Source organism: Muscardinus avellanarius (assembly GCF_963383645.1).
Source record: "Muscardinus avellanarius genome assembly, chromosome: 3".
In the NCBI taxonomy this organism is placed as follows: Eukaryota; Metazoa; Chordata; class Mammalia; order Rodentia; family Gliridae; genus Muscardinus; species Muscardinus avellanarius.
In genome coordinates this window covers 134,178,023-134,201,115 of record NC_137788.1, presented here as the reverse complement: position 1 = coordinate 134,201,115, position 23,093 = coordinate 134,178,023, and the positions used below count along the sequence as shown (strand labels likewise).

At 52.9% G+C, this 23,093-nt stretch overlaps 1 protein-coding gene across 1 annotated transcript in view; it reads left to right on the top strand.

Moving 5' to 3' along the window:
- The window catches only part of ANP32A (acidic nuclear phosphoprotein 32 family member A), a gene marked incomplete at both ends in the record, with an annotated part of 34,896 nt that extends 12,163 nt beyond the window's left edge, over nucleotides 1-22,733 (top strand). Inside the window, 6 exons of the mRNA XM_080692200.1 lie at nucleotides 16,342-16,491; nucleotides 16,698-16,820; nucleotides 18,696-18,894; nucleotides 20,080-20,177; nucleotides 22,374-22,437; nucleotides 22,672-22,733. Coding sequence (XP_080548326.1) covers nucleotides 16,342-16,491; nucleotides 16,698-16,820; nucleotides 18,696-18,894; nucleotides 20,080-20,177; nucleotides 22,374-22,437; nucleotides 22,672-22,733 — 696 coding nt within the window. The remainder of the gene's footprint in view (nucleotides 1-16,341; nucleotides 16,492-16,697; nucleotides 16,821-18,695; nucleotides 18,895-20,079; nucleotides 20,178-22,373; nucleotides 22,438-22,671) is intronic.
- Between the last annotated feature and the right edge of the window lie 360 nt (nucleotides 22,734-23,093).

The window sequence follows — 23,093 nt, the reverse complement described above, 5'->3', positions numbered from 1 at the left end:
CAAATACTAGGGCTTGTGCCCAGAGATGAGAAACGTAAGCAGGGGCCTCAGAGACACTGAACAGGGTCTGGAAAGTGGAAGGAAGGTGAATTGCTTTCCAATAAAAGTAGGCTAAGGCATAATTAGGGACTCAGGTGCTCCCTCGAGAAAGAAGTCCTGGTGGGGAAAGAGTAGTGCCCGTGGGAGCATGGGCGTGGCATCCCCCATGGAAGGAAGGACCTCCAGGACAAGAGGAGGCTTACCCTCTATGGAGCACCTACAAGGAGCTTTGTGCAGTACCCACTTGCTAGGTACCTGCCAGGCATTGCTTTTTCCATCCATTAGCACACCCCTGAGGTGCGGTGCCCATTGGAGGCAGGCCCAGAGAGTCCCGAGGCTGTCGAGGCACACGGACCCGCTCTGTGTGTTATAAAGGTCCTCTTGCCTGTCCCTCCCAGGCTGGGCACTCTGGCAGTGGAATGAAAGGACACCTTCTTTGCTGTGTCCCCAGCCCTTGGTATTTAGTAAGGTCTCAATACTTAATGAATGAAGGAGGTTAAGTAGCTCGCCCACAGAGGTAGGCAGTAGCGAGCCCCTTAGGTCTGCAGGACTCTACTGACGGCCACCCTGGTCAGAGGGCACTTTTGTCAATAAGCTAGGTGAATGGAGAATGATGTGCTCTAGTTGATAGTGCAGTGATTACCGCAGAGCTTAGGAGCAACTCAAATTCTCACCCATAAGAGACTGGTTAAGGAAGGTAGTGGCACATCCACACCAGGGGACCTCAGTAGCTTCAAATATGCACGAGAGGGTTTTGTGTACCATAAAGAAAGGCATGCAGAGATGAGTGCGATACTGGGTGCTGAGACACACACCTGAATCCCAGCTGCTCCAGAGGCTGAGGTGGGAGAACTGCAAGTTTTAGGCCAGCCTGGGCAACTCGGTGAGGCCCTGGTTCCAAAATAAAAAACAAAAATGTCTAGAGGTGTAGGTAGCTCAGTGGTAGATTGTCCCTGGTGACGGTACTGCAAATTAAAAAAAAATTCAATATGAAATGCTACTTTTGGGTAGAAGGGAGAATAATAAAATTCTGAATTTGCTTATGTTTATTACATGTAAACAATCCCTGTTTAGAGGGATACTTAGCAGGTTGGGCCAACAAGGAATGGAATAAGACAGGGGATTATCCATATATTTTCTTATACTTTCTGATTTTAAAACCACAAAATGAACATGTTATTTAGCCAAAAAACTGAAAATTAGCCACAACAAACACCAGCAATGGCCCATGTGGTCTTACACACCTGTAATCCCGGTACTTGGGAGGCTGAGACAGAAGGATTGTAGTTTCAAGGCCAGCCACGGCAATTTAATGAGGTTGTCAGCAACTTAGACTGTTTCAAAATTTAAAAAAATGAAATAGGTCTAGGGGTATAGCTCAGAATTAAAATGCCCCTGGGTTCAACCCCTAGTACCAAAACAAACAACAACAACAATAAAAACAAAACAATCCCATCAGAAGTGACTTTGGACCAGATGAAGGCTTTTTTTCTTTTATTATTATTTTTTTCCTTTTATGGAACTGGGGGTCAAACTGAGGGCCATTCTACCTTTAAGCTGCACCCCAGCCCTTTTAATTTTGAAACAAAATGTTCAAAATCTCACTAGGTTGCTAAGGCTGGCCTTGAACCTTTGATCCTCCTATTTCAGCCTCCCAAGTACTGGGATTACAGGCATGTGCCGAATTACAGGCATGTGCCATGCCCTGCCTGGCTAAAGACATCTTAACTGGAGTGGAAAGTGTGTGTCCTGCTCTTTCCCGGGAGATTGGCCTGTCTTAGGAGGATCTGTGGTCCCTTCTGTTGCTGACCTGGCCTGACCACAGGATATCTGAGAAAGACTAGAGTAGCACAGAAAGCAGTCTTCCCCAGAAGGCCAGACCTCGTCCCCTTTCCTGTTCCTGGGAGCTCATCCCATAAAACACTGCTTCAGAGTGACTCTATTGGTGGTACTTCTCCCCAAAGTAAGGGGTACTGTTCTTGAATAGTCTGGCTACCCTGTGGGTTTTTTGTTTGTTTTTGTTTTGTACTGGGGATTGAACCCAAGGTCATTCTACTCCAAGGTACACCGTACTCCCTGTCCTTTTTTATTTTGAGACGAGATCTTACTAAGTTGCTGAGGCTGGCCTCGAATCTGCCATCCATCCTCCTGTCTCAGCCTCCCAAGTACTAGGATTACAGACATGTGCCACCAGGCCCAGTTTGGCTGCTGCCATTTAATAGGGAGGAAAAATGGCAATAACTTTTTCTCAGTTTATTTTTAATGCTTTTCAGTTCAAACATTTGTTGAGAACTGAGTGCAAGGCGTGCGGGGAACCATGATGTCTCTCTGGGTAAGAAACATATTCATGAAATTTAACACGGTGACCTCTGGGACCGCATGCCTTAGCAAGTGCGTCCCATACCCATTATCTCATTTGGTCCCATGGAGACCTGAGGGATCGGTACAGATTGTTCTTCCTATTTACGGATGAAGAGACTGAGTCCCAGACAGACCTGGTGGTCCAAGCCGGTTGGAAAGTTGAGATAAGAAGAGGGCCAGCCTCAGCCACTTAGCAAGACCTTTTTCAAGATGAAAAGTAAAATAGGCCTGGGGGTGTAGCTCAGAGGTAGAATGTCTCTGGGTTCAATTCCCAGTACCACCACCACCAAGAAAAAAAAAGACCAAACTGTGTCTCAGCGGAGTCTTGCCCAAAGCTGCGCAGTTTCTAAGTGGTTGAGCTTGGAGCCAGGTCAGATTTCCTGACTAAACACTCTTCCACACTCAAGAGCGTAGCTCAGGCCCATTCCTACCTGGAAATTCAGGAGCGGTGCAGTCGTGAAGGAAGTTCCTTCAATGTTTTTCCTTTAAGGCAGGCAAGGGAAATCTTAGGCTTTTGTCCAGATCCTGGGTTAGCTCTTCTGCTGTGGTCCAGACAATCCCTGCGAGCCGCCCCCTCCCCACGGTCCATTGTGCGCGGAGTGTCCCACCTGCGTGCACGAGCGTGTGGCGGGCAGCAGCCCACCTGCGTGCACGAGCGTGTGGCGGGCAGCAGCCCGCTCCACACCTCAAGCCGCCTCCGCGGTGGTTATCTGGCACCCTGAGTCTTCCCCAGTCGGCCAAGCATGCTTCCCATCTGGAGTCTCTGCCTGGGAGGCCGGCCCCAGGTAATCATCTGGGTTCAGGGATGCAGAGAGTTGCCTCGGGTGGGCCTTTCCTGGTCCCCTTTTTACTGCTGGCCCTTGTCGCTATTGCTTTTCTCTCCTGCCCTCTTTCTTTGTGACATATGCATGCATGGTTTATTACCTGGTTCCCCACTAGAATTAAGCCCATGAGTGCCGGCAGATTCTTTCCCCACGATATTTCTAATGCATAGCACACACTATGTCTCTAATGCCTAGCACGGTGCCCGGCACATAATAGCTGCACCACAAAAACTGTCAAATGAGTAAATTGGGCCTGGCGGCTAAGCGAGTAATGCTCCTTTAAGAGAAGAGTCAGACCCTAGCATTTTAAAAGGTAAAGTGACCCAGGCCTCATCTCTGCAGAGCTTCCTCACCCAGTATTATCAATCCATTTAACAGTTGCTCAGCACTGTTTCTGTGTAAGGCTTTGCAGACCCTCCACTTAGCAGCCTCACATTCTCATGCTTACAGGGCCGAGAGCATCCATTCTCAGCAGCCTGGTCTTCTCGGGACAGCACTGTGATCCCAAGCCCCTCTCGCATTTTGCGCTGAGCAAAAACCTGTCCCTAATTCCAGCGCCCTGACTCGGGGACCGCCGGGGCAGCACAGAGGCCGTGCACTTGTGTGTGCACACGGCTCGCCCCCAGCTAGTCGGAGAGAGCGGTCGTGCTCTCCCCACTCACCCTCTGGCCTAAACATCACCAGGTCCTTCCATTGTTCTTCAGCGTCCCACTTTCCGTCGTCTTTCCACCCCTGGTTACCTTCTTCAAGTTCTTTTGTCAAGTTTTGGAACTCACGGTTTGGTCTTGTCCATGCGAAGGTCCAAGGTCCCTAACCAAGGACCTCGGTCTCTCCCGCCCACTTCTGTCCACACACACCGGGGTGGCCAGGGGACTGCTGCTGGCAGAGGCCAGTGTTGTGAGGGTCTTCTCTCCAGCCATTTAGCCCCCTGGACTTTTCAATAGAGTGAGAGTTGTAAGGGTTTTATTTCTCTGTTGTTCGCATTTTGAGATTAAAGCAGCTATAGACTTGTGAACAACAATTAACCTGTGTTCACACACTCATTCATTCTTTTTTCTTTCTTTATTTTTATACCAGCGATTAAGCTCAGGGGTGTTCTGAGCTCTCAACTCCCTCCCCCTTTTTATTTGGAGGGTCTCACTAAATTGCTGAAGACCTCACTAAACTACTGAGGCTGGTCTTGAACCTACGATCCTCCTGTCTTACCTTCCCAAGTCAGGGATTACAGGCATGTGCCACCATGTACAGGTAATTAGCCTGTATTTAAAAAAAACAACAACAGCCGGGTGTGGTGGTGCACGCTTGTAATCCCCGTGCTGGGAGGCTGGACAGGAGGGTTGCACAGGTTCGAAGCCAGCCTCAGCTACTTAGTGAGGCTCCCAGCAACTTGTGAGACCCTGTTTCCAAATAAAATAGAAAATAGGTCTGGGAGTTAGCCCAGAGGTAGAAAAGCCCCTGGGTTCCACCCCCAGTATCTCACACACACACACACACACACACACACACACACACACACGTAAATAAATAAATAAATAAATAAATACAGCAATAAATCTAGGTAAAGTTCTGTCACTGAAATCCAAGAAGAGAGGGACAGAATTCTAGAAGGAAAATTATCCCTTTCTCCTTTCTTCCTTTTGTTTCTCTTGGGCTGCCTGTCCCTCCCGTCCACATGCTACCATACCCACCTCCTGTGCGTTAAATGACCCCCTTCCGGTTAGGGGCCGTGGAGCTAGCGTTCACTTCTGGCTCTCCACTTCGTCTCGGGTATTTCTGCCATGGGCATTTACTTAACTGACTTGGGCAAGCTGTGCATCTCACATTTGTCCAAGAGAGAAAGAACTGAGATTAAATTGCCTCTGTTTGTAACCCTTGGCTAATTCGTTGTGTGGCCTTGGAGAGAAACAACTCTCAGCCCCGGCCTTAGGTTCTTCTGCGTGACTGGTTTCCGTTTCTGCCCAAATCAGCGGTTTCCCATCGGTGGTGGACACCGGGCTGGGGTGCTGGGCGGCTTTTGGTCCGCTCCTGTCGGTGCTGAGGCAGAGGTGGCCGGGAAGGGGGCCAAGGCTGAGGTTTTGTTTCTGCGGCCATTCGGCCTCTTCTGCGCTTGCCGCTGGCTAAGGTTTGAGAGGTGGGCTGGGAAGGAGGGCCAGATTCAGGCCTGGGATCTCCCCGAGACCTTTTTATTTGCTTCCTATGTTTCCTCTTCCAGGGATGGCCCTGAAGAGACCTGTGGCCTTGGAGTGTGGCTCCCAGGCCAAGAGTATTAAGAACAGCTCAAGATTTGGCCGCAGCGGGCCAACTTTGGCCTGGGTGACCCCACAAGTGCTTCTACTCAGCTTTGCCAACTGCTGAGCTGGACTCAGTAGCCCCCAGAGGCGGCACTGATAGGGTCCTTTAGATCTTTGAAGCTTTTTTTTTTTTTTTTTTTTTTTTTTTTTTTGTGGTACTGAAAGTGGAACCCAGGGGTTTTTCTGCCTCCGGGCTATACTCCAGACCTTATACTTTATTTGGAAAAGTTGGAAACGTCTCACTAAGTTGCTGAGAGCCTCACTCAGTAGCTGAGGCTGGCTTTGAACCTGTGTGATCCTCCTGTCTCAGCCTCCCAAGCGCTAGGATTATAAGTGTGCACCACCACACCCGGCCTATTGAAGCATTTTTTAAAGTCAAGAGGGGCTGGGTGTGGTAGCACACACTTGTAATTCCAGCATCTGGGAGGCTGAGGCAGGAGGATTGCACAGGTTCAAAGCCAGCCTCGGCTACTTAGTGAGGCCTTCCGCAACTTAGTGAGACCCTATTTCAAAATAAAGAATAAGAAATTGGGCTTGGGGGTGTAGCTTGGAGGTAGAATGCCCCCTGGGTTCCATCCCAAACACCACTAAATAAATGAATGAATGAATGAATGAATGCCAAGCATGCCAGGTGTGGTAGTTTAGGCTTGGATTCCCAGTGCTTGGGAGGCTGAGACAGGAGGAACACAGGATTGTGGCCAGCTTTAGCAACTTAGTGAGGCCCCCTGCAACTTAATGAGACCCTGTTTCAAAAATAAAGAATAAAATAGGGCTGGGGGTATACCTCAGAGGTAGCATGCCCCTGGGTTCAGTCCCCAGTGATACACACACACAGGCCAACTGGAGGGGCTGGGTTGTAGCTCAAGGTAGAGGGTTTGCGTTGCATGTATGGAATCCAAGGTCCAACTCTAGCACTGCTAATAATAATAATAATAATAATAATAATAATAATAAGCCACTGGGAGTGGGGCAGGTGCCCATAGAAGTGCCCTGGCCTGGTCTCAGTGGGCTGGCGCCTTCTTACCTCCCTCACACTGGGGGCTGGAATGGGCAGAAGCTTAGAATTGCCATCTCAGGGATCGAGTAGTGAAACTGAGGAAATGAGTTAACTTGGGTTTTGCAGTCAACTGCCATGCCAGGCCATGCCATGGCAGAGACCCTGGGCTGTGCCCCAAGGACCGTAGTAGGGGCAAGCAGCCCCTGTAGTCCACAGCTGGGCCCACCCAGCTGGGCTTACATCTCCCCATCTCTTTTCAGAAGCCACAATCAACCGCATCCGCCAGCAAGATAATTGATTTGTCCAAGGGTGGTGTTAGTGGGAGTCTTGCCTCAGCGTGAATAGGCTTTAGCTTTCTAGAAGCAGATGTTTCTGCAGAGCCACTGCCCACCTGTACCTTCACCCTCCGGCCTGTGCCCATGTGACCACTCAGCAAGCACTTACTAAGAGCAGCTCCTGGGGCAGGGGACCCCTGGGGATACTGAGCCCTCCAACCGCAGCAAAGCCCTGTTGGGAGAGAGAAGGCAGGCAGCTGTCCAGGCAGCGGCTGTCAGAGCCCTGGTGGACCGCGCCAGGTCCCCAAGGGTGTTTCTGTAGGGCAGCGCCTGGGTCACTGGCCTTGCTGTGGGTCAGGCAGGCCAGCCGGGTGGGGGGCAGACTGCCTGGAGGAGCTGCGGGGTTCCCCTGAGGGAGCGGTAAAAGGGGGCTGAGAATCCCCTCTGGATTTGCTCTTGGTCTCTGTGGCTATTAAAGGCTTCTGGGCGGGAGTAGCAAGTAAGACTTGCTGTGACGTGGTGAAGGTGGCGTTTAGGGAGGGTGAGGTGACCCCTTCGCACTGGGCTGTCCTCTGTGTCTCCTGGTGGCTTTTCTGTTGGAGGGACAGTCCTGTGGCTCTTTAACAAGGTCATTGAGGACAGCAATGTCTTGTATTATGAACTTAGGGCACTGGTGAGTGGAGAACGGAGTGGAGCCCCATGAGGGCGACCTGTTCCCCCACAACCCTGCCCAAAAGGAGCTTGGAGACCACCTCAGCAGAGCAAGCTCTAACAGGCCTCGCACTCGGAACCTGGCACTGGGCTCTCAGGACTGTTTTCTTTGGGTATTGTTTTCCTGTGTCCCTCATGTGTTTAAAGAGACTGGGGGATTGATTTTCCCATTTTACTTATTACTGCCCTGTCTCCCAAGTTTTCTTTCTGGCACCCCTCAATGATAAGTCATGGGCACCGTGACCCCTGAAATTGCCCAACTCCTCTGGGGAACAGTGACTGAGTTTGAATGTGGAGTGGATTATTTTTAGGCTCAAAGCATTTGGACTCAGAATTTTGGAACTAGAAAGGACCTCATCTCTGTACCTAAGCTCCTTTGTCCAAGGTATGGGATAGAGGACTGGCAGGTACCCAGAGATGGGTGGCGGCTTCCCTAGGGCACAGTCAGGTTGGTGCCATGGAGGAGGCTGGAGCCCTAAGACAGCCGTGGGGCACACCTTACGGTGCACTCGGATGCTTGTCACCTTTTCCTTCTCTTTCTGGTTGTTGGTCCTACACACACCACCTTCTCTGCTAGTGCAACCTTTGAACACCGCTTTCAATTCTTGCCTCTGGGTATTCTGGTACCCATGGGAAGATAGGAAGGGAGCGTAGAAGATGGAACCTGCAGCCAGGCATGGTAGCACAGACCTGTGATCCCAGTATTTGGGAGGCTGAGACAGGACTAGTGCAGGTTCAGCAACTAAGGAGACCCTCTGCAACTTAGGGAGATGCTGTTTCAAAATTAGGAGAGAAAAAAAAAAAGAATGGGTTATATGGCTTAGTTCAGAGGTAGAAGTCCCTGGGTTTGATCCCCAGTACCAAAACGAAAAAAAAAAAAAAAAAAAAAAAAAGAAAGAAAGAAAAGAAAAGAAAAAGAAAAAAAAAAGAGCCTGCTAGATTTTCACTTGATTTACTTCTACCAGTTCCAAAACTCTTGTCTCTTCCTCCCCATTGCACCCTCCTCCCCATTGTACCCTCCTCCCCCAGCAGTCAGACCCTAGACCCCTTCTCTTGTTCAGACCCTTAGAGAGCCCTCTGGGCCCTAGTTCCAGCTGCCCTGGGCAGTCAGTAAGGCTTCCTGCAGGCGGTGGCATAATCTGGACTGGCTGGAAGGTAGGAGCGGGGTTTGAGGGGAGGGAAGCCAAGATAGGACACAGGGTGGAGCAAGGCTCCAGGAGGCGCACTGGCTAGACGGCGCATTCAGCTTGCCTAAAGGCGGGTGCTACTGCCCACCCTCGCCAGCTCTAGCCCGAGGAAGCCAGCGCTGCGGAGCCCTGCTCCTCTGCTTGGAGGAGGCAGGAACCTATTCCTCCTGCGCCCTGGGGAGCGGAGCAGAGCTGGTTCCAGGCGGCGCGAGTGGAGTCACAGGGTTTATGTTAATGCGGGTCCTCCCCAGCCACCGGGGCTCAGCCAATGAGCCGGCCCGGCCTCCTGCCCAATTACCGGCGGCGCCCTGGCTCCTGGTCCCGGGCTCCCGAAAATAATAAGGATGGCGTCACCGCTTCCTGCTGCCATGTGCGTGGCTGCCTTCAGAGCTACATTGTAGCAGCAACAACAAAAATCAGATGCACAGATGCTTTTCTTGGAGAGATTTTTGTTTGTTTTTAAAGTGATGTGGGGACCTGCCCCTAGTTAAGATTATGAAAGACCTTCGAGAAGTGTGGAACCCCCAGCCCCAGATGCTGCGAAGGCTGCGGAACAGACTCCTGTTAGCAGAAACCCAGAAGCTTCATGGGAGATGTTAGTTCCACAGCTTTCCACTGGGGACTGTGATTTCTGATCCAGGGTGGCTGTGTGGGGTGGCAAAGAAAAGAGAAAAAAATCAGCCAGCCTGGGTGTGGCAGTGCACGTCTGTAATCTCAGTACTTGGGAAGCTGAGGCAGGAGGATTGCGGGTTGGCCAACCTCAGCATCTTAGCGAGCCCCTCAACAACTTGGTGAGACACTGTTTAAAAATAAGAAATAAAATAGCCAGGCGTGGTGGTGCATGCTTGTAATCCCTGCTCACTTGTAATACCCGCTCGTGGGAGGAGGAGACAGGAGGATGGCGCAGGATTGTGCTTGTAATACCCGCTCATGGGAGGCGGAGACAGGAGGATGGTGCAGGATTGTGCAGGTTCGAAGCCAGCCACGCTGGCTTAAGAGATCCTGTTTCAAAAAAAAAAAAAAGTTTGGGAGTGTAGCCCGAGGTAGAAGGGTTTCCAGGAACCCCAGTACCACCAAAAATAAATAAAATAAAATAGGGCTGGGGGTGTAGCTCAGAGATAGAATGCCCCTGGCTTCAACCTCCATTACTACACATACCAGCCAGCTCTGGGGTCTGGGTGTTCTGTGCAATTCTGGACCTTGCTTGCCTTTTCCTTTGAAAAAAGAGGACCAAACTAGATCAGCATTTTGCTTATATATATCTTTTAAAAGGATAGAAAAAAGTAAAGTTCTATTTCAGTTGCGTATGTCCAAACAGGTGAAAAAGTGTGTACTATTTCTTCCTATGGGTTGTGGTCATCAAGCCACTGGCCTGGATGACCCCTAAGGCTCTTCCCTGTAGGACCTAATTTTTGCAGGTTTTCCATATACACTAGTTGTGAAGCAAAACTATAGATTTTATGGTTAAAACAACCAAATCACAGGCATATATCTCTTTATTACTGTCTAAAACAACCTTGGTGTCTTAAACAATTTGGCCTTCTAGCTAGAAATGGTATCTGCAACAGGGGATGGCCCATTTAGAAGCTGACCTATTTAAAACCCACGAGCACCAAAAAACACAGGGTCAATTTGATTCGCGTCTTCTCTTCTGTGCAAAGACTGGAACCTGAAAACTAAATTGGTCAGGGACTGATAAGGTTGAAACGAAAGCTTACAAATATTTACTGAATTCTTGCTCGGTAAAGGAAAAGAAAATCAAGGCTCGAGGTTAGCGTAAAGAAAAACAAGCAGGACAGGGTGTGGGTGGGAAACCAAGAGGGGCATGCCTTGTGAACACGCCACCTTGGTTCTCCAGCAGGGTGGGAGGGCCTGTGTTTTCCAGGAGAAATCCCTGCAGGCAGCCTAGGTGACTTGGACCCGTCACCAGCCTCATGCCTTGGCCATGGATAAAAGGGAGGCAGGTGGCTTGGGAAAAGCCACCTGCCAGTCATAGTGCTCTGAGTGTGTTATTTAATTTCATCCCACCCCAGGTGAGGGGCATTGTAGTCATTGAAGGAAACTGAAAGCTCAGGGAGGGGAGAGGGGTCAGGGAGTAGGAAATCTGCACTTCAGCCAGGGCTGTCTGACTCCAGAGTGGGCCTTCTGTCCACCTCCCCGTGTCACCCCAGAAGTACTGGAGACGCAGAGGACAGTCCCCCTGTGTGCTTCCTTCAGTGGGCTCCGTCTCAGGCCCACGCCATCTGACTTCATCAGGGCCATCTCTTGGCTGTGTGGCCCGCTAGAACAGTCCCCTGTGTGCTTCCTTCAGTGGGCTCCGTCTCAGGCTCATGCCGTCTGACTTCATCAGGGCCATCTCTTGGCTGTGTGACCTGTGCAGCGGGGGCTGCTGTTTGCCTTGGAATTCCTGAGGCTTTTTGAGCGAGGCCCCGCGTTGTCTTGCACAGGGCCCGTGGTCATGCAGCCGGTCCTGCTGTGGGGTGGCGCATCCTCTTTCTCGGTCTTTCTGGTGGCCTCTTGTCTGCCTTTGGCATGACTGTGCTATCGGGTGAAGGCATTTGAAGAATGTACTCTGTCCCAGGCTTGGTCCTGCTACCTGGCACAGCGGACTGGAGTTGTTTACTGGCTGGCCGACTCCTCCCGGCCGGCCGGCCACCCAGCCTCTTGCTGGCTCACCGTCACCGTCACCTCCGTGTCCCCTGAGCCCAGAGCATGGCAGGAGCCCCCGGGGAGGGTGAGCCGGAGACCCGTGTGCGGGGTGCTCCATCAGGTCAGGCATGCGCACAGCTCACCTGCTCCCCGGGCGCAGGCTCATTTACTGCGTGTTCCACCAGTTACACCGCGAGGTCCAAGGCGGCTTGCCTGTCGGTATTCCTGGTACCTAGTATTGAAGCCTGGCACAGTAAACAGGACATTTGTTAAGCAGTTGCTCTGCTGTCCGCGCCCCGCTAGGCTGATTACAGAGGACAGTCCCTGACCTCCAGGAGGATCAGATGCTTAATACATGATTAAATGATTCATGCGGCAGCTGCCCTCTGTGCCCGGGATGCTCAGAGCTGGGTCCTAGGAAAGCTTCCCGTGCAGGGGGGCTTGAGCTAGATTTGTAGCACAAGGGTGGGAGGTGGGAGCCCGGAGATTGGAGGAAGGAAGGGCCTTGGAGGCCGTGCTGAGGACTTGAATATTTCTGAGGCACTGCAAAGCTAGGCGTGTTTCCTAGGCTCTCGTTTGCACTGTGTAGGTTAAACAGATGCCCTTGTACCTCTCCACAGGCACAGAGATGGGGTCGGCCCGCCAGTGGGGTCTTCGGCCTCAAGGTCGAGGTCTATTCCAGGAGCAGGGGCTTCCTCCTAGCCGTGTCTGTCCTCAGGTCACAGAGTCCTCGTTTGGAGGCAAGAACAGGCTTGAAGTAACTTGAGGTGACAGTGACCATGGCTGCAATGTTGGAAATGGAGAGGAAAGGTCAACTTTGAGAAATCTGCAAAGACAAGACTTCACAGTTTGGAAATAAACAAGCTGTTCCTTTAGAGCAATAATGTGTTTGTATTTCTCATGGAAGTTTCGGCTCCTGCTGGTGGGAAGTGACTGCCAGGCCTGTGCTTTGGGGACAAATTTTTCAAGGAATGCGGGAGCCACCGGGCGGTCAGGCTTCTGGGAACCATCCTGCCTCCTCACTGACGTTTCTTGGGGGCAGAGCGTGAATGAGCCTCCGGTCCCAGCACCAGAGGAGCTGAGAAGTGCCGGGTCCTTCCTGTGCGGAACAGTCCTGATACAAGCAGAGTAATTCCAGTCGTCAGGCTAGAGAGAGCAACCACATTTGGATATTTTTAAATGGCCGGTGGAATTGGGAGACTGTCTGAATCCAAAGTACAAATTTTCAGTTTAATTTTAACTTTGCACTTTGCTCACGCCCGGGACCTGGCAGGGGAAATGAGCCCCCTCCTTTTTAAAGCAGGAACACAGCCGGGGCACAGAAGGGAGAGTCTCTTCGCATGGAAGGGTACAGGGGAACGGACTGGATCTAGTCAGAGCAGTCCCGGGTGGGTTGCGGGGGCAGGCTGGGGGTGCCAGAATGACTGCACGGCTGGCTACCACACCTCCTGCTCTGTTTTGTCCTGTTTGGTCTGTTTCACACACATAACAGGCAATTCACCTTCCTCCCTGGCCAGGGTGACTCCATCAGAACACAGTGTGGTGCTACCAGCAACTGCAGGATCCAGGCCCTAGACCCTCCCTCTCTCTCTGGCCTCAGCCTCCGGGTGCTGAGCACCCTCACCCCGCCAGGTTCCCAGGGATGGAAGCATCCAGGCCAGGGCCCTGGGGCTGCACTCCCTCCTGCAGCCTCTGAGTCAGGGCTGGGTTCCCTGTGTGCTTTGGTTACCGAGGAAGTGTAACCAGGGTTGGGTCCTCTGGGAGCGGTGCCCACCCAGCTGCTGGAGCGGTTAGAAGAGGGGCTGAAAGGAAGTAGTCGCAGCCAGCAAAGTCCAGAGTTGAGGCGGCCTGGGAGAGCGCGCATGCCTGTGTTTAGGAAGGTCAGAGGAGCTGCCCGGGCCTCTCCGCATGCCAGTGCTGACCACTGTGGCCCAGCACACACCCTCCCATGATGGTCCTGGGCTTGGGACAGGCAGTTCTGGTGTGGCTGTAAACGGAGAGGGTGCCCCATGAATGCCCATGGGATGGTTGTGGGATTCACAGAGACCATTTGCTTGGTGAGGGTTCAAGAAAGAGCTAGGGTGGTTTTTTTTTTTTTTTTTTTTTTTTTGGTGGTACTAGGGATGGAACCCAGGGACATTTTACCTCTAAGCTACACCCCAGCCCTGTTTTTATTCTTTATTTTGAAACAGGGTTTCACTAAGTTGTAGAGGACATCATCAAGTAGCTGAGGCTCCCGTCTCAGCCTCCCAAGTACTGGGATTACAAGCGTGCACTGCCATGCCCAGCCTCAATTATTAAATTGAAATAAACAAGCTGGTTGTGGTGGCACACACCTGTAATCCCAGTACTTGGGAATGAGACAGGAGGATCGCAGGTTCGAGAAAAGCCTCGACAATTTAGCAATACCCTGTCTGAAAATTTAAGATATAAAAAAAAGGGATAAGGGTATAGCTCAGAGATAGAATGCCCCTGGGTCCCATTTCTACTACCAAAAATAAATAACTAGATAGGTAGGTAAATAGAGACATATGGATAGATATAAAAACCTGAGTTGTTGAGGCTTGCACAGTGTCCCTAGAAAAGCGGCCCCAGTTTGGGCATGGTAGTAGGAGCTGGGAATTGGCCTGGTTGGCACTTCAAAACCAGGATTCTAGGATCCCTGGGCAGCTGGATCTCGCAGCACAGTGGCCAGTAGAGGGGTCCTCCAGGGAAGAGACTATTTTCTGAGCATTCCGGAACTCCCCAGCACCATCTCCCCGCCACGCTGGCCCTCCCCGCCTTTTCTTATGACCCTGGGGAGGGAGGCCCTCTGCTGGTCTAGAAAACCCTGTCTGCAGTGGGTGAGGGGGGCTGGAATGTCTTCTCATATTTATCTTTATTCAGTGGAGCTTTCCAAGGAAACCAGCCACCAACGCTGGCGATGGGCCCTCTCTCCTCAGCGTTCCCCCGTGGTCTCCCATTTGCTCTGTCCCCTGGGACCTGCTTCCTGGCTCCACAGACTTCCTGCACTGGAGTAGAGGGCCTTGGGGATTCGGCTCCCAGGCACTCTTACCAGTGACCTTGAGAAGGTGGCTTGACCTGGACATCTGGCCTCTCTTGGGGACGAATCGCCCGCTCCCAGACCCAGAGGGCTGATGGCCTGTTAGCTTGAGAGAGCACCGCTGCTTCACAAATTGCTGCTGCCCTGGGCTGAGCAGTGAGCCTGCAGCCACGGGGGAGAATGGAAGCAGGTGGCTGCGCCCGGGCTGTGCCCTGGTGCCCACCACGGGCCCTGTTCCGCGTCCTCTTCCCGCGAGTTTCCACCGGGCCCAGAGATGCCTAAGTCAGAGGGACCCCAGGGAGACGGAGGCAAGCCGGTCTCCCTGGGCTTGCACGGAACAGAGAGGCCAGTTGGGCTGTTCCAAGGAGCAGGACCACCCCTCCAGGGACTTGGCGGGAAGGCTGCCTGCCTAGCCAGGAAGAGAAACCAACCCCCTCAAACAGCTGCACAGGAGCCCTGTGGGAAAGGACGCCCATAGCAAGTGACCTGTGGTGGATCCCAGGGGAGGTGTGCTCCAGGGCCCTCACCCAGTGTGAACTGCTGGCTGCAGGGAGCCTGCGGGTTGGGGTATGGTGCCTGGGCTCAAGGGACGCTCTCGGGCACCAGGTGCAATGAGCAGGGAGGAGCCGCCTTCGAGGTTCCTTCCTTCCCCAGAGGCCAGGCTCCCCAAGCACCTGGTCTTTTCACAGCAGGATGCACACCTGGGCCACCTGCCTATGGCGGTAGTTCCTGCCCTACACTTGCTGCCTCCCGGCCCACCTTCCCGCCACGTTTACTGGTGGTGAAAAGCTAAGTCTACCTTTTCACCACCTCATGGGAGGGTGGTTTTTGGTCACTTCTTCCCAACTCACCAGAAAGAAAGGGTTCAGCCAGGTGTGGTAGTGCAGACCTGAAATCCCAGGACTTGGCAGACAGACAGCAGCAGCACGGGTTGAGGCCAGACTCAGCAGCTTGGGGAGACCCGGGTTCAAAACTGTAAGAGAGGGCAAGGGTGTGGCTCGGAGGTAGACCCCCCTGGTTCAGCCAGGAGGGAGGGAGGGCTTAGTACCCATGCCTGGGCTAAGGGATGGGTGGGGCACAGAGCATCGCAGAGCGGAACCTGGAGTCCTCCTGTGGGGCTCACCGGCTGCCGCGTCTCACCGTGGGCGCGCAGGCTTCCTTCTCTCCTTCCATCTCTACACGCCCGCGAGGCCGGAGCCTAGAGCTGGGCTCTACACTGGTATTCTCCTGAATCTCTTTACTTAGGTTAATTGAAGTCAGATAAAGTTCAAGATGTAGTTCCTCAGGTGTGTGTGTGTGTGGGGGGGTGCTCATCGAGGTACCCAGAGGCCACACACGGTTTTGTGGGTCCTCTCTTGGACAGCGCAGAACGTGTTCATCCTCGTGGAAACTTGTGTTGGGTATAATTGCACTGGGGGTGGGCAGTTAGAGGGGTCCCTGGTCTTCGCCCCAGTGATGGCTACCAGCACGGGTGGACAGGCTTCCCCTGCCGGCAGGAGGAGTGAGCAGACACCTGTGTGTCCCGGGGACCAGGAGCCGAGGGATGCAGGCACCCAGGGTGAAGGGGGATGAGGGAAGCGGGTACTGGCCCTCCCGGGTGGTCTGGCTGGGTCATGGGGTAAGGGATGGGGGTGCGCAAGGCCCAGAGATCCCCACAGCGTTGTGGCTGGTGCCACCATGGAGCCAGGAGGTGGTGTTTGGTTTTACTAGTTGGGGAGAAGGCGGCAGGGCCAGAATGCAGCTGCTGGCCTCAGGGTACCTCCTGCCCCACCAGGCTTCTCTCTGGAGAAGACCCCTGGCTCTGCAGGCCCCCTCCCCTCCCCTCAGTCCACTGCAGGTGGAAAGGCGGGGGCTGGCAGAGCATCCCTCACCACTGCTGCGGTGATCCGAAAGAGTGGGGGGAGAGGACTTGTGATGATGGGGCTTCCTGGCGACCCCTCATTCATGCAGTCCTTCCTCTCCAGGTGAAAGAACTTGTCCTGGACAACTGTCGGTCGATTGAAGGCAAAATCGAGGGCCTCACAGATGAGTTTGAAGAACTGGAACTCTTAAGTACAATCAACGTAGGCCTCATCTCAGTCGCAAACTTACCAAAGTTAAACAAACTTAAGAAGGTAAACAGCGGGGGCGCCTGCGTGCCGGCCTCCGGGCGGGCGGGCACCGTGTGTTCAGGGAGGTAATTGGAGGCGAGGCCAGAGCGTGCTCAGACACGCCCGGCAATTCCCAAGACTGCGTTTCCTCCCTTGCCTAGCTGGGGCTCCGAGCCTAGCGCCTTCGTTTTAAAAGCCGTTTCTGGGTTTTCTCTTCCTTCCTTGTTTAGCTTGAATTAAGCGATAACAGAATCTCAGGAGGCCTGGAAGTATTGGCAGAAAAGTGTCCGAACCTTACGCATCTAAATTTAAGTGGCAACAGAATTAAAGACCTCAGCACAATAGAGCCGCTGGTAAGTCATCTGGATGCCCCCGCTCTGCTGGCTGGGAGGTGGGGAGGGATCGGGTGAGGAATACTACTTTTGCCTTTGTGAAAAGTAGAATGCTTTTTCACGTTGGACTCTAATTATGTGCTGTGAGATAAAATGGGAACTACTATTTCTGCTTGGTCCATAGAGAAAGTGAGGCCTGCGGAGAGGTTAAGTAACGTGGCCAGAGTCAAGAGCCGGGAGGGCTGGCCGCATGTAGGCAGGAGTGAGCTCGGCCTCAGGTTCTGGTCTCCAGCGTTAGAAGCCTGAGTGTAATCTTTTCAGGCTCGACTGGCCCTGGAGGTGGGCTTCAGAGCTGTGTGGCTGGGGCCTTCTAGAGGCTGGCACCCCAGAGACCTTGGTAGCACTTCTTGTCCCCATAGGCCTGAGCGCACCCCAACTTCCCTGACTTACTGGATAGAAAGGGGCAGGTCTGAGTCAAAATAACCGAGATCTTAGTTACTATATTCTTTTGCTTAAGGAAACCAACTGGTAAGGTCTATCATTGATTAAGTAACAGATCTTTGGAAATAAAGTACCATTGCATTAGGTTAACTCATGTGTGTGTGTGTGTGTGTGTGTGTGTGTGTGTGTGTGTGTATGCGTGCACGCGTGTGTGCTCCTGAGAATTGAAGCCAGGGATGTTCTTTTTCTCCAAGCTACACCCTCACCCTTTTTATTTTGAAACTGGGTCTTGCTAGGTTGCTGAGAGACTTGCTACTTGCTGAGGCTGTCCTCGAACCTGTGATCTTTCTATCTAGCCTCCCAAACAGCAGGATTACAGGCATGTGCCACTATGCCAGCATCACTGTTGTTAATACACACATAGGAACCACCTCCTAAGCCAGCCTGGCAGGCAGGGAAGACCCCAGTTGGCCAGGATTCCCCGTCCTGGGTGTGTGGGTTGAGCTCCAGTTTGCAGGGTTTCTGTCCACAGAGCACTCCTTCCTCTCCATGAACACTCGGGTCCTGTCGCTAGGCCAGAGTGACAGCCAGACGCTGGTGTCCCCTCCCCGCACACCGCACCTGCCTGTGCAGTGCCGTTCCAGTCTTCCCGCTGATTGCTCAGTAGAAGGCAAACCATTTCCGTCAGCTTGGAGGTCTTGGCTTCATAATTTTATTATCAAAGGAAGAAATCTTCTGTGTACAAGTGTTTTGATAGTGCAGTGTGATGGCGGGACTGTGTATATAAAGTCCTTGTAAAACATTGAGATCCAGCCACCAAATGCAGACCAGATAGGAATGGGGTCCCTTTCCCTGCCCAATCAGACCTCTTCAGCAGGGTCCCCCCCCCCCCCCCCCGTCAGTGTGACCAGACTGCTTGCTTCCCGGGAGTGGGGGAGTGTTTGGGTTGGGGAGCCAGGTGTGTCCACACAGGTTGCAGCCCACCCTTCATCCCTGTCTTTGCTGTGTCTGCTAAGTCCTCTGGGCAGAATCTGGGTCCTCACCAGTTTTCCTCTTCTCCTTGACAAGTTATTTCATAGAAAACATCACAGGTCCATTTCCTTATGTGCAAACCGCACTAATAATGATTCTTACCTTAGAGGTGTTGCAGGATAAATTGAATCGATATGCCAAGTGTTCTGTTAACTGCCATGGTGATCATTATTTAGACACAGGAGTGAGTTAGTCCAAATCTCTATCTTCGTTCCCTGGGATTCTTGGCCACAGGCGAGTGTGGCAAAGCTCTCGGCTCACGCACCAAGAGGACCCTAGGTCAAGTTCATGGGTCTGAGCAGACACCGGCTGAGCAGAGCATCCCTGCCATCCCTGCTATCCCTGCTATCCCCGGGTCGTCTCCTTTCTACCCTACTTTCCGCAGGTCCATTTCAATGTTGCTTTCCTTGTTTTCATTTGCAGAAAAAGTTAGAGAACCTCAAGAGCTTAGACCTTTTCAATTGCGAGGTAACCAACCTGAACGACTACCGAGAAAACGTGTTCCGGCTCCTCCCGCAGCTCACATATCTCGACGGCTATGACCGGGACGACACGGAGGCCCCCGACTCTGATGCCGAGGGCTACGTGGAGGGCCTGGACGACGACGAGGAGGACGAGGATGGTGGGTGGCAGCAGGAGCTCAGCCGGGGGCTACACTGTGCTTCTTCGCTTTATAGAGGGTTGCCCAGGCGCTAGGAACCTCCGCGGGCTGCCCAGGCAGGCTGCCCACCCACCCACCGCTCCTTCCCAAAGCTGTGGGTGGTGGGGCTCTCTCTCGCATTCCTCCCTAGCTCCTAAGCAGCCTCATTAGTTATAGCCCCTAAAGTAACGGTGTGAGCCCCAGACAAACATCCAGATTCTCCAGTCGCACAGTAACCCCGTCTTTTCTTTTCAGTTTTTGTCACTTTTACAAATCCCTCCAGGGAATAAGATGATAATGTTTCTCTAGAGTGTGAGCCCTGATTCCAGACACCCCCACCGGGGTTGAGGGTATAGTGGAAGGTGGGGTGTGGCCTGCAAGACCCCCTTCCAGCCAGTGGGGACAAGGTCATCAGCTGGTTAGGCTGTGGGGCCCCCTGGTGGCTGCAGCCCTCAAGACCCAGGCCCGCACTGGGGGTGTGGCCCGGCTGCTGCGGAGGAGGCTGCAGGCCCCTGCAGGAGCGCAATGCAGGGGCAGTGCAGGTCTTCAGGAGCAGAAGCTTGAGAAGAGACAGTGCCTGCTGAGTTCAGGCACAAGACTTTCTCTAGTCTGTTGGGTGTTTTCACAAGATAATCAGATGCCCTGTTGGCCTTAGTGGAGATTCTTTTCTCAGTAGATAGTAACTGTCCTTCTTTCTGGGGTGCTCTGGCACACGGTGGAAGCATTAGGGAGCAGCGGAAGGAACAGCAGTCCTGAGACAAGGCTCCCAGGTCCCTGCGTGGCTGCTCCACGTGTGACCTCGAGCAAGCCATTTCTCTGTGCCTCAGCCTTCTGACCTTTAAAGTGAGGAGTTTGGCCTGGATGCTCTTTCGAAACGAACTGACTTCTTGGCTTTCCTGGGCCCTGGAACTTATTTATGCTCAGACCTGGCAATCTTCTGTGGGTCAGCCTCCGCAAGGGGGTCTTTCACTTAGGAAACTTTTGGGGGAGGGTTTATGTTGTGAATCACATCGCGGGGCTAATTGGATCCTTGAGGCTCTAGGTTCTGGTGGGTCTGGGAGGGACAAGGCCCTGCCCTGGCACCAGGCCCTCCATGGGACTTGTGCCCAGGAGGGAGAAGCCAGCTCACCACCACTCGTCCTCTTGTTCCCCGTCCCCACTGCACAGAGGAGGAGTACGATGAAGATGCTCAGTTGGTGGAGGACGAGGAGGAGGAGGAGGAAGAGGAGGAGGGAGAAGAGGAGGACGTGAGTGGAGAGGAGGAGGTAAGGAGGCAAGGCGGGAGGAACCCTGCCTGGCCCTGGGTTTTCTTTACTTTCTGCCTCTGAGCCGGCCCCACCCAGCACCTGTGGGATCCGCCTGGAGCGTGGGGAGACCCTGCTGTGTGTCCTAAGGGCAGGGAAGGCCATCTTCCCTCCGCCTGTCACTGGGCTGCCTTCAGGGAGATAAGACTTGCAGGTGGTTGTGGGAATCTGGATTAGGAGTCAGAGGAGGATTCTGGGCCCAGGGACTCACTGCTGAGGGAAGCCTGGCCTTCTCATCTATGTGAAAATGAGCTCTTTTCAAATCCTTGGCCCATTTTCTGCAGTTGTGCATCCATGTGTTAATTAAGACCCAGAGCACTTACACAGTGTGTCAGGGAAGAATAAGACAGCCTGGAACTGGTAAACAGCCGAAGACAACGCTGCCGCGCCCTAGTCAGAGGGGCAGGGTCGCCTGTGTGCAAAGCACACGGCCTGACAGGCCCGCTGCCTCCCAGGCTTCTAAACAAGGTCTCTGTGAGAGAAACACAGGGCAGAGGCTCAGAACCCTCTGTGAGGGAGTAAATCCCAGTTCTTCCGTGTGTCCCTAGACAAGTGACATGACCTTTCTGGACCAGCTTCTGCACCTGAAAGTTAGGCATCGTGAAATCTTTCTCACTGAGTTATTAAGAGGACAAAATGTAGTGTGAGTAGACTCTCTAAGGGCAGCGTCCGCCTCAGGTGTTTGGCCACCCTGTGTAGGCGTTGCCGCCCTCTGCCACATTCTTGGCTCTGTGCTGGCTGTTGTGATTGGATGTTCCGAGTCTCCTTAGCAGAATCATTTTCTGTCACTTGCTTCTCATTCTAAACTTAACTCTTGCCGGGCGTGGTGGCGCACGCTTGTAATCCCCGCGCTTGGGAGGCGGAGACAGGAGGATCGCGCAGGTTCGAAGCCAGTCTCGCTGGCTTAGGAGACCCTGTTTCCAAATAAAAATGTAAAAATAGGTCTGGGAGTGTAGCTCGGAGGTAGAAGGGCTTCCAGGAACCCCAGTACCACCAAAAAATAAAAATAAATAAAATTAAAAGACTAAAAAACAGGGCTGGGGGTATTGCTCAGAGGTAGAATGCCCCTGGGTTCCATCCCCAGTACTGCAAATAAATAAATAAATAAATAAATAAACAAACAAACAAACTCTCACTGCTAGCAGAAGGTAGACCTGGAGAGGTTTAAAGCCACAGCCACGTGGACAAGGTACACACCCTCCTCCTCCCTGGCCATCTTTTCTTCTTCCAATTTCCTGTCTCCACAGTGCAGGGAGGATGAGGATGAGGGTGTCCGGCAGGGTCTCCCTACCGCCCGGCCCAGGTTTCCACCCACTGGTGCCGTGGAGTTCCTCTACTCCCTAGGTCTAGCTGCTCCACTGACCTCTAATGGATAATGTGAGCTCTTAGAAACAAAGACTTAGGAGGACAGGTCCCCCTAAGCCGGGGCAGTAAGTCCTGTTGGCTGGTGGATCGTTCATCTCGCCCTTCCTGTGACCGGAGCCACAGCATGCATGTTCTGTGTTTTTTAATCTCACGGACCTTCTGCTTGCTTATAGCTCGCGGTAGGGGAGGGCTTGTACACACGCGGACAGTCTTGCAAACAGACCGGGAGGGGACTATTTGGTGCGCTCATAAAAGGACATTTACCCTTGTAGAATGAAGTGTGTGGCCAGGTTCTTTTAATCAGCAAGCTGCTGCGTGCTCTAAGGGCAGAGCCAAGGAGCACGTGGCTTCAGGGCAGCAGGGCAGAGGACCCTGTGTGCTAGTCTCCTGGCCAGACCCCAAGCGAGCTGGGAATGGCGTCCTCAGGGGCCTTGAATCCCTCAAGCCTGGGGTCTCCCCCTGAAGCCAAAACTACATTGAGGACAGATGAAAGGAAGCAATGGCCTACTTAAATGGCAGGGCGTCTGCCCCCTTCTAGGAACCCGCGGGCCAGGAAGCAGCTTGGTTCTGGGGCGTCCCACCGGGACCTCTTCACCTGGGAGTGGAATCCGCAGCCCCTGCCGGGTGTTTGCCAATATTGTAGGTGATGGGGTTACTTTCTTAGGAAAGGAGTTCTGCAGGTTCTCAAATGAGCCCGTGGTCTAAAATAGAGTAAGACTATCTTGTTCGCATTATGAGCAGGCCCCGGGCCAGGGGCATCTCTGACATGCTGGTGTCCATCTCTTCTCCTAGGAGGATGAAGAAGGTTATAACGATGGTGAAGTCGACGACGAGGAGGATGAGGAAGATGCTGGGGGTACGGCAGCCTTTTCGGTCCCAGCGGGTAGCAGCCTGGCACCCAGTTCTGCCTTAGCTTGCTTAGGCTGAGGACCCTGGCACTGGGCACCCCAGGGCCTCCCTGCCTCCCGTTCCAAGATCACAAAGCCTCCTAGATGTGTGGACCCTGGGTTTCTTGGGTCGGGGGAGCGGTGGTCCCTTCAGGCTGCGGGGTGAATATCTAATGCAAACACCCTTTTCCTTACTCTTGCAGAAGAAGAAAAGGGTCAGAAACGAAAACGAGAGCCTGAAGATGAGGGAGAAGAAGACGACTAAGCGGAATGACCTATTTTGGAAAATTCCTATTGTGATTTGACTGTTTTTACCCGTGTCCCCTCCCCCTCCAAATCCTGCCCCCCCGAAACTTATTTTTTTCTGATTGTAACCTTGCTGTGGGAACGAGAGGGGAGACGTGTACTGGGGGTCGCAGGGGGGGAGGGCGGGAGGGGGTGGAATAAAATACTATTTTTACTGCCACTCTTTTTTTTCCCCTCCTTTTTTCTTTGTGTCTGGCTTCGTCCCTATAACGCAATGGTGGAGTACACACCAAGCGAGCATTCCTTTCTTACCTCGGGGAAGCTGACTTGAAGGTCTCTTACAACTCTCTGTATGTCCCAGGTCCCCCGCGTGGTTGGA